Source organism: Tiliqua scincoides, chromosome 5 (genome assembly GCF_035046505.1).
Source record: "Tiliqua scincoides isolate rTilSci1 chromosome 5, rTilSci1.hap2, whole genome shotgun sequence".
Taxonomy (NCBI): domain Eukaryota; kingdom Metazoa; phylum Chordata; class Lepidosauria; order Squamata; family Scincidae; genus Tiliqua; species Tiliqua scincoides.
Window position 1 is genome coordinate 81050241 of NC_089825.1, and position 12520 is coordinate 81062760.

General features: G+C 42.6%; 3 protein-coding genes across 18 annotated transcripts in view; 1 reads left to right on the forward strand and 2 right to left on the reverse strand.

The window, feature by feature from the left end:
* MAPT (microtubule associated protein tau) overlaps window positions 1-5135 on the forward strand; it is a 113857-nt gene extending 108722 nt beyond the window's left edge. For 11 of the 14 annotated variants that reach the window (XM_066627919.1, XM_066627923.1, XM_066627927.1 and 8 more), the window contains one exon: window positions 376-5135. In XM_066627919.1, coding sequence (XP_066484016.1) covers window positions 376-591 — 216 coding nt within the window. In that variant the 3' untranslated portion in view covers window positions 592-5135. The remainder of the gene's footprint in view (window positions 1-375) is intronic. The other 3 variants (XM_066627921.1, XM_066627926.1, XM_066627935.1) reach the window with 1 other exon arrangement.
* SLC25A39 (solute carrier family 25 member 39) overlaps window positions 1-12520 on the reverse strand; it is a 441295-nt gene that overhangs the window by 168330 nt on the left and 260445 nt on the right. The gene's annotated exons all lie outside the window — the stretch shown is intronic.
* Window positions 6307-12520, reverse strand: part of KANSL1 (KAT8 regulatory NSL complex subunit 1) — a 166072-nt gene continuing 159858 nt past the window's right edge. For all 3 annotated transcript variants that reach the window (XM_066626834.1, XM_066626835.1, XM_066626833.1), the window contains 4 exons: window positions 11114-11174; window positions 9475-9587; window positions 8675-8921; window positions 6307-7727 (listed from right to left, as the gene is read on the reverse strand). In XM_066626834.1, the coding sequence (XP_066482931.1) occupies window positions 7500-7727; window positions 8675-8921; window positions 9475-9587; window positions 11114-11174 (649 nt within the window). In that variant the 3' untranslated portion in view covers window positions 6307-7499. The remainder of the gene's footprint in view (window positions 7728-8674; window positions 8922-9474; window positions 9588-11113; window positions 11175-12520) is intronic.

Genomic DNA, 12520 nt, shown 5'->3' on the forward strand with positions numbered 1-12520 from the left:
TAATCAGATATAAGCTAAGATTGAATTCAAACAAACTTGGATAGCAAGTATTTTACAAAGCAAGAAAGCAGGGCCCTTTTAAAATTGGGTGGGGCTAACCATAAGATCACATGTCAAAATAAGAGCCTGAATTGTTCTAGTTCCGAGCACCAATCAGCATGTTTGCCAAAGTGTGTGTGCTGGGGAGAAGAGGAACTGCAGCTGAGTGAACCACTTTGGCATACCAACCAAACATTAACTGAGGTATAGCTTTTGGATTTGTTAGGCTGGCAAGGGTGGTGGGGAAGGATGCCCACTCCACTCTCTCCACTTTCTCCTTTCTGTGTTCTTCTTCTTCCTTCTCCTGGCCTCACCCATTACTTTGTCTCGTTCCAGATTGAGTCCCACAAGCTGACCTTTCGTGAGAACGCCAAAGCCAAGACTGACCATGGAGCTGAAATTGTCTACAAGTCGCCTACTATTTCTGGAGATACTTCCCCCCGTCGCCTTAGCAATGTCTCCTCCACTGGAAGCATCAACATGGTGGACTCCCCACAGCTGGCCACATTGGCCGATGAAGTGTCTGCTTCCCTGGCCAAGCAGGGCTTGTGATTGTGTTAAAGTGGGTGGAGAAAATAAGAGAAGAATCCAATCTGGCCTTTCTTCCTCTGTTCCTTTTTACATCTGCAACTCCCACCATTCCTTAGTTTTTCCATTAATGGGCTGACTATTTTAATCCGCTTTCCTCCATTTCCTTTTCCATTCATCTATTTTTGGCCCCAGGATTTCATAACTGAGTAACACTTAAAAGATTCCAATCCTGTTTCTAATCAGTTTAGAGAAAAGCAATTTTGTCAGTTTCCCCTCCCATAAGGAAGTTTGATCACTTACCAGGTAAATTTTTGCGCCTTTTAAATTTGAGGATTTTTTAATGTAAATTTGAGGGAAGAAGGCTGGTGTCGGTAGCTTGCTACAGTTGACCTCACGAAGATGGAAAATAGTCCCAAAAGGTTGAGATTGCTTAGTGACCTTTCTAAAGAACGCTGGCTGTTTTCTGGTTTTAGGGGTGTAGGTCTAGAGCAGCAATTTTCAGCCTTTTTCATCTCACAGCACACTGACAAGGCACTAAAATTGTTGAGACGCACCATCAGGTTTTTGACAATTGATAAGCCACACCAGGCTGCCAGTGGGGGGCTTACATCCCCCATTGGCCCTACTAATAAATGACCTTCCCCCAAATTCCTGTAGCACACCTGTGAACCACTCGGGGCACACCAGTGTGCCACGGCACAATGGTTGAAAATGGCTGGTCTAGAGTATATACCAAACCCCTACACAGATTTCTTGGTGTAATGTTCCAGTCTCTGGTATCTGTTCTGTGCTGGAGAAGGGCTTTTCACACTCCTGAAAGGGGGAGAAGGCCCAGAGGAAAGAGCCTGCTTTTCGGCTTGGGCCTTTCCTGACTGGGCTTCTGGTACAGCTGTTTTAGTGCATGCAAGAGCCAATAATTTTGTTGCTGTAATGGAAAAGAATGGGGCCTAACTAGATTTCAAAGTGTTGTGAATTGCTGGTTTCCTTAGATAGGGCTTAGATAAAACATTATGTGGGGCAAGATGACCCCTTGATACCTCATGGGGAAAATTAAGCCTGTAAATTTAGGTATATTTAATATTTCATATCGGTGACTACTGTTGGCATCTCTCTTCCACTGTGGTACTTGGAGTGCAAGGATGCTTTGCCTGCCCCAACCCCTATTATTTGGACTGGAAGGAGACCAGGTTCCATAATGCTAAGCAGGCCAGCTCCTGCCAGTGCAGGCACTAACTTGGCAAGAGTTCTCAGGAGAGGGAGACTAGCACTAGTGGATTTACTCCTTGTGTTGGCCAGTAGGCAGGGCTGTTCTCTTAGCTTCTATGAAAAAGTTGTGTGTACTTAGAAACTTGTGAGGTAGAGGGTGTGGTTCTAGGTTGTTAAACACATGGGTGCACGTATTTAAGATGGGGGAAGAGTAATTCCTAGGAAGGAAGTCCAGTTAGGGAAACGTAATTGCTGTGGATCTGTGATGTTTTCACATTTGCAAGTATCAAGTGACAAAGCACCAGCACTAGGTTTCCATCACCTCCAACCCAGTGCTTTTTGTTTTTGGGGGAAGGGTAGTTCATGTATTCAGTTGAATCACTGAGCATTGTTCATGCTCTGCAACCCCAACAAGACCCCATGTGCATGTCATAACACAGGTGCTTGATCGGCTCTGTGTGAGGCCATTGGCCCTCACTTGCATCTTTAACCAAAATAGTGGGGGAAGCTTGGTTCAGCACACTAGCACAGGTGTCTGAATGAGGACAAGTTTCTGGCAACTGGTTGCTATGTGCACTAGCTCAGCAAACTCCCTAATTAGCAGTGCTATTTCCTGCATCTGTTGGGGGAGGGAAGAGCAAGGAAGATATCAATGTCCTCTTTCAAATTTGACACATCCTTGCTGTGAATTTAGGTAGTAACAGCAAAAGTTATTATTGCAGTAACAGGTGGAGCTAAGATGCCATGCCCCCCCTTTAGGCTTTGATCACTACAGTGAAAATCTTTTTAATTCCTCAGAATATGCTACCCTCATTGCCTGTGTTCAGTGTGAATAACCCCTTCCTCTTCTGATCTTCCTATTTCCAGCTTCCAAATTTGAAAGCCGAGCAGCCTCAAACGCACTACATTTTGTCAGAGTAGTACATGAAATATCTGTGCCAGATAAATATCAGGCTATTGGGAAAAACGTTTGGTATCAAATGGGGAGTGCTACAAATGCAGGGATTACTTAGGAAGTGGGGAGGACAGCTAATTCTGAATAATAGTGTCTTCAGTACAGTTTTCCTTTTGCACATTGTATAGCTAGAGTTGTCTGAAAAGTTTGGACATTGCCAGGTGGGATAGTTTTGTTTAAAAAACTTGATGGGAAGAAAAATGCTCAAAATTCCAAATAAGCTGTACAAATGCAGCTTTTTAAAAGCACGTTAATAAGTGTATATAGAGATGAGATTTGTTATTGTCAGGTGGTAATGGATCAGTTTTGTGAGGAAGAAGAGGCACTTTCTAAATAGTTTCTTAGACCCTAACTTATTTAAAGCTTGGTAAAAAATCTAAGATGTGAATGGCTGCTGAGGGGTTAGCTTGAATGGAAGGTGGCTGACTATAGCTGATAAGGACAGCATGCTGCTTAATGATCAGGGACTTCCAACTCTCTCCTCTGCCCACAGATCAGTGTGTTTATATGAAGGTTCCTCCCATTCTCCCTCCCCCACCCCAAAAAAGTCAGGTTAAGCAGCAGTATCAATTGGGTTTTCAGGTTTATGGTTTTATGCTATCATAAGCCGATAGGGTCACACTGATATTTTCTAGCAGCATATGTTTGAATTATTGCTATGAAAGACAGCTGTGTGCTTATGTGAGGAGTAAAGTGCTAGAAAAGAGATGGAAAGAGGTGCTCAACACACTAAGATGCATAGGGTTCGTTTCTTGCCATGCTTTAGGTTCTGGTGTTTATGCAGCAGATACAGAACATGACACAACTAGTGTTGCGCCATTTATGTTGCTCTTCAATGGTTATATTTCCCAAAGACAAATATAGCTGGAAGTGGGCTAACAAAACACACAGCTGACAATTCACATTTCTGTAGAGGATTTTCCTTCTGAAAGTCTGAATGCATCATGTATATTAGTGGCACTAGATAAAAATCTCATCCTAGCTTTTCAGTCAAGCAGCTGCTGAAGCAGCTGAAAGCATCTTTCAAATGAAAGTGATTTTGGTAGCCTGTTTTCCTTGAGGTTAGTCCCATTAGGGGGGTGGGGAGGAAGAAAATATGTCCTCCTTTCCCTGATATGCAGAATAGAAGAATAGGCTTCCTCTTTAGAACCACCAAGATGTGAAAACCTCCTTTGCTTACTGTTTTCAGCTATCAACAAAGTCAATCCAATTAAGGGCTAAGGCATACAGTTCTTATCTCACAAATGCCACCTTTTTTTTCCTTTTTACAAAAACCTGATTACATTTTTTGCTTATAGGAACAAAAGGGCAAAATGAAAAGGAATGTGAGCAGGACAGACGAGGAATAGCTATTCTGGAAGCTATTATTTTTAATGATTTCATTTAAGACAGTGTCAGCAAGGGTTTTGCAGAAGGTGTTTTCACCACACCAGTCGTTTAATGATTCTATGATTCAATATGTATTTAAAGTTAAATTCAGAGAGCCATATACTTTTACTGTAAATAAAGTATATGGCTCTCTGCATTTTTTGGGATGTTGGAAAGTTTACATATCTTTTGTATTTCTAAAGTGAGCAAATGGGACATTTTCTCACTGAGAACCTATTCCAAACTATTGTGATCCATTTTTACTTTTATCAGAGGCTACAGGAAGATACAGCATGGGCTGGCATAAACTTACATTAGCATCAGCCTTAAAAAAAAGAAAAAAAAAGAGGCCAGCCCTTTTCCTTCAGCATGAAATAAAAAGCAGTCCTTCTCTTTGAGATCTTTGCCCCCCCAGTGATCCTTCATCAGATGCTAAGAGCCCTTGTCTGCATCCACTTCATTGCTCATATCCTCCCCTTCCTGATGATGCATAAGATACATTAAATGTTCTGAGATCCTTCCCTTATCCAGCTTAACCATCTCCCTAAATCATGGGTCCTATCTCCCAAACTTGCATTTTGATTGTCTTTCTGGCTCATTTTAGGACATATACAGGCATCGATTTTTCCAGATGGTTAGACCCACAAGGGTTCAAATCTAGGGCCATGTCAAACTGACTGGCTGATGTCTTGTCTTGTTATATGAATATACATATCTAGGGGTTTGGAAAAGTGTTAATGACAGATAAAAATAATGGTTTTGGAAGTTAAAGAATGAAGTGGGCTTTGTAACATGAACAGGGAAGTATCAAAAAGGGACAATGGAGTTTGGAAGACACCACAATTCCCTTTTAAGTTTTTCAGAGGGTGGGAAAAATGGGGAGGGGGTGGGAAGGGAGTAAGATCTTCATATGATCATCCTAGCTTAGCTACCTGTCTGTGACTGTCCATATTGTGCTTGTGCGTTTTAACAACTGGTTTACACTGACTGTTGCTGTAAAAGTGAATTTGGAAATAAAAGAGTCATTACTACAATATTATAAGACTTTTTGCATTTGCTGGATGGGACAGGCATTGGAGTAATAAGGGAGTGTCTCACAAATGCTACGGAAACTTCTTCTCACCTTGAGTTTTATACAGCCAGCCCTTTGTAATGCAAGTTGTTGTCTCAGCATTAATATAATATCTTCCCATGTGGATTGTACTTTCAGGATTCATGCATTCATTTCTATTAACTGCAAGGTAGCCTGTCACCTTTCTGAGAAAGCAGACATTCATTCACTCAAGACATTCTATTCAATACATAACAAATGCAGCTACTGTGCCAACTTGACTGTCTATCCAGTAAAGCCTGTCTTTGAAAATACTGGTAGCAACTACCCCATTTTCTAAGTTTAATCAACCAAAATTTTACAGTCACTCCAATTGTGAAAGATATACTGATGTCATTCTTTCCAAATCTTAGCATTCCTACTAATCTCAACCATACTTCTTTCCACCAAGAAGAGATTTAACACAGTTCTTTCAACTTTTTAATTTTTTTTAATCTTTTTTCTTTTTTTATAAGCACACATTTGTGCTTTGGCCAACAGAATCAAGACATTAAACAAAGATCAGCTTCTCTGAAGAAAAGCGTTTCTATATAACAAGGACATTACACAGCTTGAAGCAGGAAAAGAAATATTTACAAAATACAAGGTGGTTTTTTTGTGGATTTTTCCTTTATAACGCTAAGAGGGTTATTCAGAATTTTCAACCTTATAAATAGAAAAGCACTTAATGCAGAGGGATATGGTCGCATTGGGTTTTTCCTCTTTTTAAAAGAAATTAAACTAGAACAGAACCAAAAACATTAGGTAATGTTGAAAATTGTGAAAAAAACCCCAACCATTAAGCAGTTTAGCTACTATTTCATTACGATTACAAAATGGGAAAAAAAATGTCTTTTTCCTTTTTTGGTGATGTGATTAATACAGAAGACAGGCAAATGCTAACAACAGGACAGGGACCAACAGCCACACCGCTAGGGTCAGAAAACATTACAGATGGATTGGTGTGTAGAAGTTGGGAGTCACTGGGGCCAGGAGGTGATGGCAGCGGTCTCTTTAAACAAAAAATAAACACACCTGTTGAACCTGGTGATAGCCCAAGAAACTCTTAGGAGGAAAGAATACCTGACTGCACAGTTTGCTTTCAAATAAGTGTGTGGAAGTGGAGTTGAGCAGTAGTGGTGAAAAACAAAGTCCTATCTTTGTGTAGTATAACAAACAGCAAAGTCCTCAAACATTCCTTACAATTGAAGGTACAACCTTAAAGCAATGCACAGACTACGTCTTTTTTTAAGAGGGTGGAAGCAACACACTGAATTTATACCACTTTACATAAACATGGCTTTGTGAGTCTGGGGTGGCAACCTTCTAAATCTTGTGACATTCTTCCCAGCATTTAAGGCTCAACACTATTGTATTGCAATCTAGCAGCAGATATATATAACCTACTGCAACTCTCAAACTAATGGGCAGGAGGCAAAAATTAAAAGGGAATACAGAAGGTGTGTAAAGGGGATGGGGAGGAATTACAAATCACATCTAGCAAAGGAAGCCTAAGCATTAAACATGAAAAAATGCTTCTTTTTGAAATGGTGGGCTAACAGCTTACTATTAAAAATAAAATCCAAAGCAGCAAAGAGTAGGATCAGGATAACATGGATCCCAAAATCGTATCCAGGGTACTGATGAGAAAACTGCTTTTTCTTGCACAACAAGAACACTTAACACGGACAAATGGTCTCAAAGCAGCAACAGACAGCAGAAAGGATTAACATAGCACATACTGAGAGAACTTGAAGAAGCTCCCTGGGACTCATGGGTGGGAAACTATCCCTTTTGGATACAGCTTTGGGGACCAAGTGACAGAGGGTTTGCATTGCAAGTGCTTTCTAGTGCCAGAGTGGCCCATGAGCAGAACACATAGTGAAGGAGGTTGTATTCAGAAGACATCACTTTTCACCACTAATTTCGCTCCACTAAAATCTGAGGGGAGGGGAAGGGCACAGTAATGGTGGTAGGTGAGGAGGCCAGACACTGAAATGAAGGGGAGAAAAGTACCCTTTCATCCAAAGGAGCAAGTCCAAGGCCAATTCACCATCCTATCTGAGTGTACACCTAAGCATGGTGGGGAGGCTAGCTTGGTCTCCTCACCAGACCACACAGCACTGGATAAGGTGTGCGTGACAAGAAAACATGGAAAGAAAAAAAAACAGTTTCTAAACTCCTTAAATTCACTAAAAACTGTGAAAATTCCCAGCAGGATGTTTGAATATCAAACGCAGATTTCGGAAGCTTTAATGCCAAGAGTTAGTTTGGTGGATTGCTTTTTGCTCTCATCTTTCTGTCCATCTCTTATCTGTGGGCTGGCCGCTGCACTGTGGCCGCTGCCCCTGGATTCCGGCTCTTGAGGCAAGCAAGGGTGGGAGAAGTGGGGGCTCCATCTGTTTCGCGGGAGGGCTTGCTGCCAGATGTGCGCCGTGTGCATCGTGATGACCGGTCCTGCGGATCTGACGGGTCCTCACATTCTGTCTTGGGGTTATAGGACAATGGGAAACTGCGTCGTTCCCAGGGCTGTACAGTCTGGAAAGCCAGAAAAAGGTTGATCAGCAGGATGTTAACATGTAATTGCTCTACCTCCCAAGCTATTTATAACTCCATTATCTGCTTACCCATGTCCAGGACATATGGCAGGCAACTTGCATCCCTAGGTATTTAAGAAACAAGAACTTCATGTTTTCTGGGAAAGGTGCTATCTTGTGGGATATCAAGAGATGAATCAAAATGGGGAAAATAACTCCCTCCTCTACCACCTATGGAGCCTTCAGGTTCAAGCCCTTTCCCTAATACAGTCTTTCCGACAGCTGCTTTTCCAAACAATTCCACAGACTTTCTTGGGCTGTGAATCCCACTCTAACGGTATAAAAGAATCTTCCAGGTATTCAACCTAAGCCAGGGCTAGGAAAGCTTTTTTATATTGGAAGGCCACATTTTATTTAAAAGAGATTGTATTGGGTCACATGCTGAGAATTTAAACACATTACTACAGTTCTTTCCCTATGAAGCTCTCGGGGTTTATGTCGTGAGTCACTAGGCAGTTGTGAGTTTGCTAATTACCAAATTACCACCAACAGGAAAGAATAAATGAAAGTTACTGAAAAAATACAGAGATTGGTGTTATGTCATGAAAAGGGCAGTTTTGAGTATTTGCGGGCAAATATGCGAAAGGCCCCAACTGGTAACCCCAAGAGGCTGCAGGCTGCTTTAAGGCCGAAGGTTCTCCACCCCTGACTTAAACCTTCCTGCTCTGTTCCAGAATAGAAATGGCAAGCACTTGTTAAAATTCTCTAGCCTGCCCTTCCTCTAAGGGATTTGTCACATTGGTTTAGCATCACAACCATTTTGTGAGGACGGCAGATTCTCAACATGGATGAAAAGGAGTTACATGGCACATTAACTATTTAACTACTGCAGTACTAACTACACTCACAGGTTCTTTTTTGGAACCCACAAAGGGAGCTGCAACTCACCTGTTCATCGAGGCCAGATTCTGGTGTGGAACAACGTGTGTCTTCAGTGGACAGATGCCGCATGGAGTCCCGGGACAGAGGCGTGTGGGGGCCAGAGAACAGTTCAGGGCTGATGGGACTGTGGGGAGAGTGCGTGTGGGAGAAATCAGAGTGGGAGTGGCAGTTGCCAACGTCAGGCGAAGATGGCTGTGGAGTAGATGGGTTCCCCATCTGTGGGGTTGTCCTTCCATCTGTTGATCTGTAAGACCTGAAATCAAAATGCATTTATTTGTTTATTTTTCTTTAAGTAGTAGTCAAATTGTACCTGTTATATACAAAAAAAAACACAGTAGCTGTTATTTACTAATAGCTTCTTACTTAAAAGCCACGCTCAAAATGTTCTACTCAGACACAAAACCATCTGCAGAATAGATCTAATTCCTTTCTATAAAGCAGGACCGTCCACAAACGTGCTTCCCATCTCAACTCACAATAATGCAGAATCCTCCTCTAGAAGGAGGTGCCATACACACTGATGGCGGCATGACACAATTACAAATGGTGACCTGTGGTCTCACAGGTTTGGCTTTAAAGGTCAATATCTGCACACTGAATATTTTGTGGGGAACGACTCAGGGGCCAGTACCATTTAATAGACTGACCACTATACTCTGGACGCTCTGCAGTTTCCAGTGATATGCTACCCTCTTGTGCTTTATGCCCATTTTTTGTTCCACACGTGCAGCAGACACAAAACAGAGGAACCGTGAACAGCAGTCACCCATGACAAAAGCCTTTGGACATAAGGATACGGGTCTTACCTGCTCCCCCGCCGCTGAGGAGGCATACTTGTGCTCCATAGCCACCGGGCCCGCTCCATCTCCTCGCACTTTGCATGGACAGTAGCAAAGGCTGAATCAGACAGGTCCTCGATCTGGAAGAGCAGTTACACAGAGATGAGCACTGAGTGGTCATCTTCACTGACTGGCAAGGCAACATAATAGGACACCTCTACAAGAACAGCAGCTGACCTGCTCAGTCTCTGTCCCACCCATCTACTCATAAGTTTCTGTGCTTGTGTTGCTGGAAGGAATAGTTAGGACAACTCCACCAGTCTCCAAGGGTGCAGGCCAAACAGAGTTAACTGATCACCCATTTAAAATAATTCATCTGACCACACAACCATCACCCCTCCCACCAAGTATGGCACAGCTTGGTTGGCAAACAGGCTCCTTATTTCTCTCTTCTTTCTAGATCAGGAGTGCCCAAACACTGGCCCTGGGGCCACACATGCGGCCCTCGAGGCTTCCCAATGCGGCCCTCAGGGAGCCCACAGCTTCCAATGAGCCTCTGGCCCTCCAGAGATTTGTTGGAGCCCGCACTGGCCAGACGCAACTGCTCTCAGCGTGAGGGCGACTGTTTGACCTCTCGCATAAGCTGTGGGATGAGGGCTCCCTCCACTGCTTGCTGTTTCAAGTCTGTGATGCAGCAAAGGAAAGGTCAGCCTCGCTTTGCGCAAGGCCTTTTATAGGCCTTGAGCTATTGCCAGACCTTCATTCATTCATATAAGTTCGTCTTTAATATGTTCATTTATGTAACCATGCGAATTTATTCAAATTTTAAATGTAAATTAATTCTTTTTTTCCCTGGCCCCCGACAGTGTCAGAGAGATGATGTGGCCCTCCTGCCAAAAACTTTGGACAGCCCTGTTCTAGATTAATTCTTAGAGAGCAATGGGCATGTAGCTAGCAGGTGCCCAACATGCACAAAGATGTGCATCTGAAGATGTGCTTCCAATTCACTGTCCTCAGCTGGCCACTATCCTTCACAGCACATTGGTAAACTATTCATAACAACACCTACAGAACCCAAGGAGCAGTAATTTTCATATTGTTTCATCAGGAATGTTCTTTTCATGTCTTAATTATTTCACAAACCAAACTTCAGATACTGCTGTTATTCACTTGTACGGCAATCAATAAAACTGAACAAATTCTGATCCAAAGAAAGGTATAGTCTGTACATGAAAAACAAAATAGCATGTGTCCATGTTTGCTGGTACTTTATAGTAGTATTTCACTGGCCTGCTTCCAGTATATTTGAAATTTTTTAATCAGAACTGGGGGAAGGAGTTTGCAAAGAGGAAAATGGAAAAACAGGAGATGTGACAGCAAATGAGGGGCCATGGGGGGGCGGCTTTGAAAAATAATGCAACCAGCATATCTTAAAAATCTCTTCATAGGGACTAGGAACTTTGGGGCAGTAGATTTTTTAAAAATTGAGATCCCTTTTCTGCACATTCCTTTCATTTTATGATAGAGAGGAGCCACCACATGCTGAATTCTGTCTCTTTCCACTGCAGACAAAGGAACAGGAGTGTCATTCTAAGAGCGTCTGCTATTTAGTCTAGAGATCCCATATGCAGGACCTGCACTAGAGGCAACTACAGAGAACAATTACCTCTTCATCATTGTCTTCATCTGGGTTCACCTTCAGATCACCGATATCCACAACACGCCAGCTGCAACAGAGATCAGAATAGTCAGAAAAGGAGTGCACAGTGCCCAGACATCCAGCTGTAGCAGGACCATGAAAACTAGTGGCTAGGAGAAATGCTTCCATACATGTTTCGCTGTGTATAGGGGATAGTATTTTATCAGACTTGTGAACTGCTTTTTCTTCAAGGAAAAGGCTGTCATGTAGGGAGATATTATCATTTGTCCTTATAAGCACTCCAGGAGACCAATGAGATTTAGACAATGATTTGTACAAGTTAGCCAGAGAGCTTCATGGCCAAAGAGGAGTCTGAACTGAAGTTTCCTTGGTCCATATCCATTCATTGAACTAGTTTTCAAACCTAATTTTCAATCACGTCTTTCCTACCTGCTTCGGTTGAAAGCAATTTTTATGGTTCCCCAACACCAATAAATCACTCATCCTAACTGCATCAAAAAATCTCGGGCTGTTCTGGGAAATAGGAATCCTGTAAGTCAGTGGTTCTCACACATTTAGCACGGAGACCCTCTTTTTAGAATGAGAATCTTGTCAGGACCCACCACAAGTGATGTCATGACCGAAAGTGACATCATCAAGCAGGAAAATTTTTAACAATCCTAGGCTGCAATCCTACCTACACTTACCCAGGAGCAAGCCCCATTAACTAAAAGCATATACATAGTAGCCTGTTAAAAGTACAGATCTCCCCAAATGCAGTCACATCCCATGGTAGCATCAGGTTTAATATATTAAAAATAAAATATTGAAATGAATGGGGACCCACCTGAAACTGGCTTGCGACCCACCTAGTGGGTCCTGACCCACAGTTTGAGAAACACTGCTCTAAGTACTCAAAGTTCAACTTTTCATAATGCCTCTCATTACACCTATATGAAGCCATCTCAGACTGAGGCAGACCATCCATTTACTGAATTGGCGAACCTGACTGGCAGCAGATTTCCAAAGCCTGCAGATTTCCTAAGATTCAATCTTCTGGTTTCTTCCTGCCACAGGGCTAAATCTCGCAGTGAGCTTCCCCCTGAACCCGGCAACCAAACACCCAGGCAGCTTGTCACTGCTTGTGCACATTGCTTTCCTGAGTCTAATAAATGCAATACAGGTCTGACCTCTGGTTGCATCTGGAGGTAAAAATAGACCAACCTGTGGATTTGCTTATCTGCAAGGGGTTCAGGAACAGATCCCCCGCAGATACCAAGGTCCAATTGTATTTTGATACCTACACTAGCCAAGTTACCTGTCATTTTGAAAAAATTCCCTCCAGCTGAGAATGCGATGCTAACTACAGCTCCTGCCCCTTTAAGCATTGTGACCAAGCTATTAAAACACCAAGCTCAGTACAGCTCAGAGCTC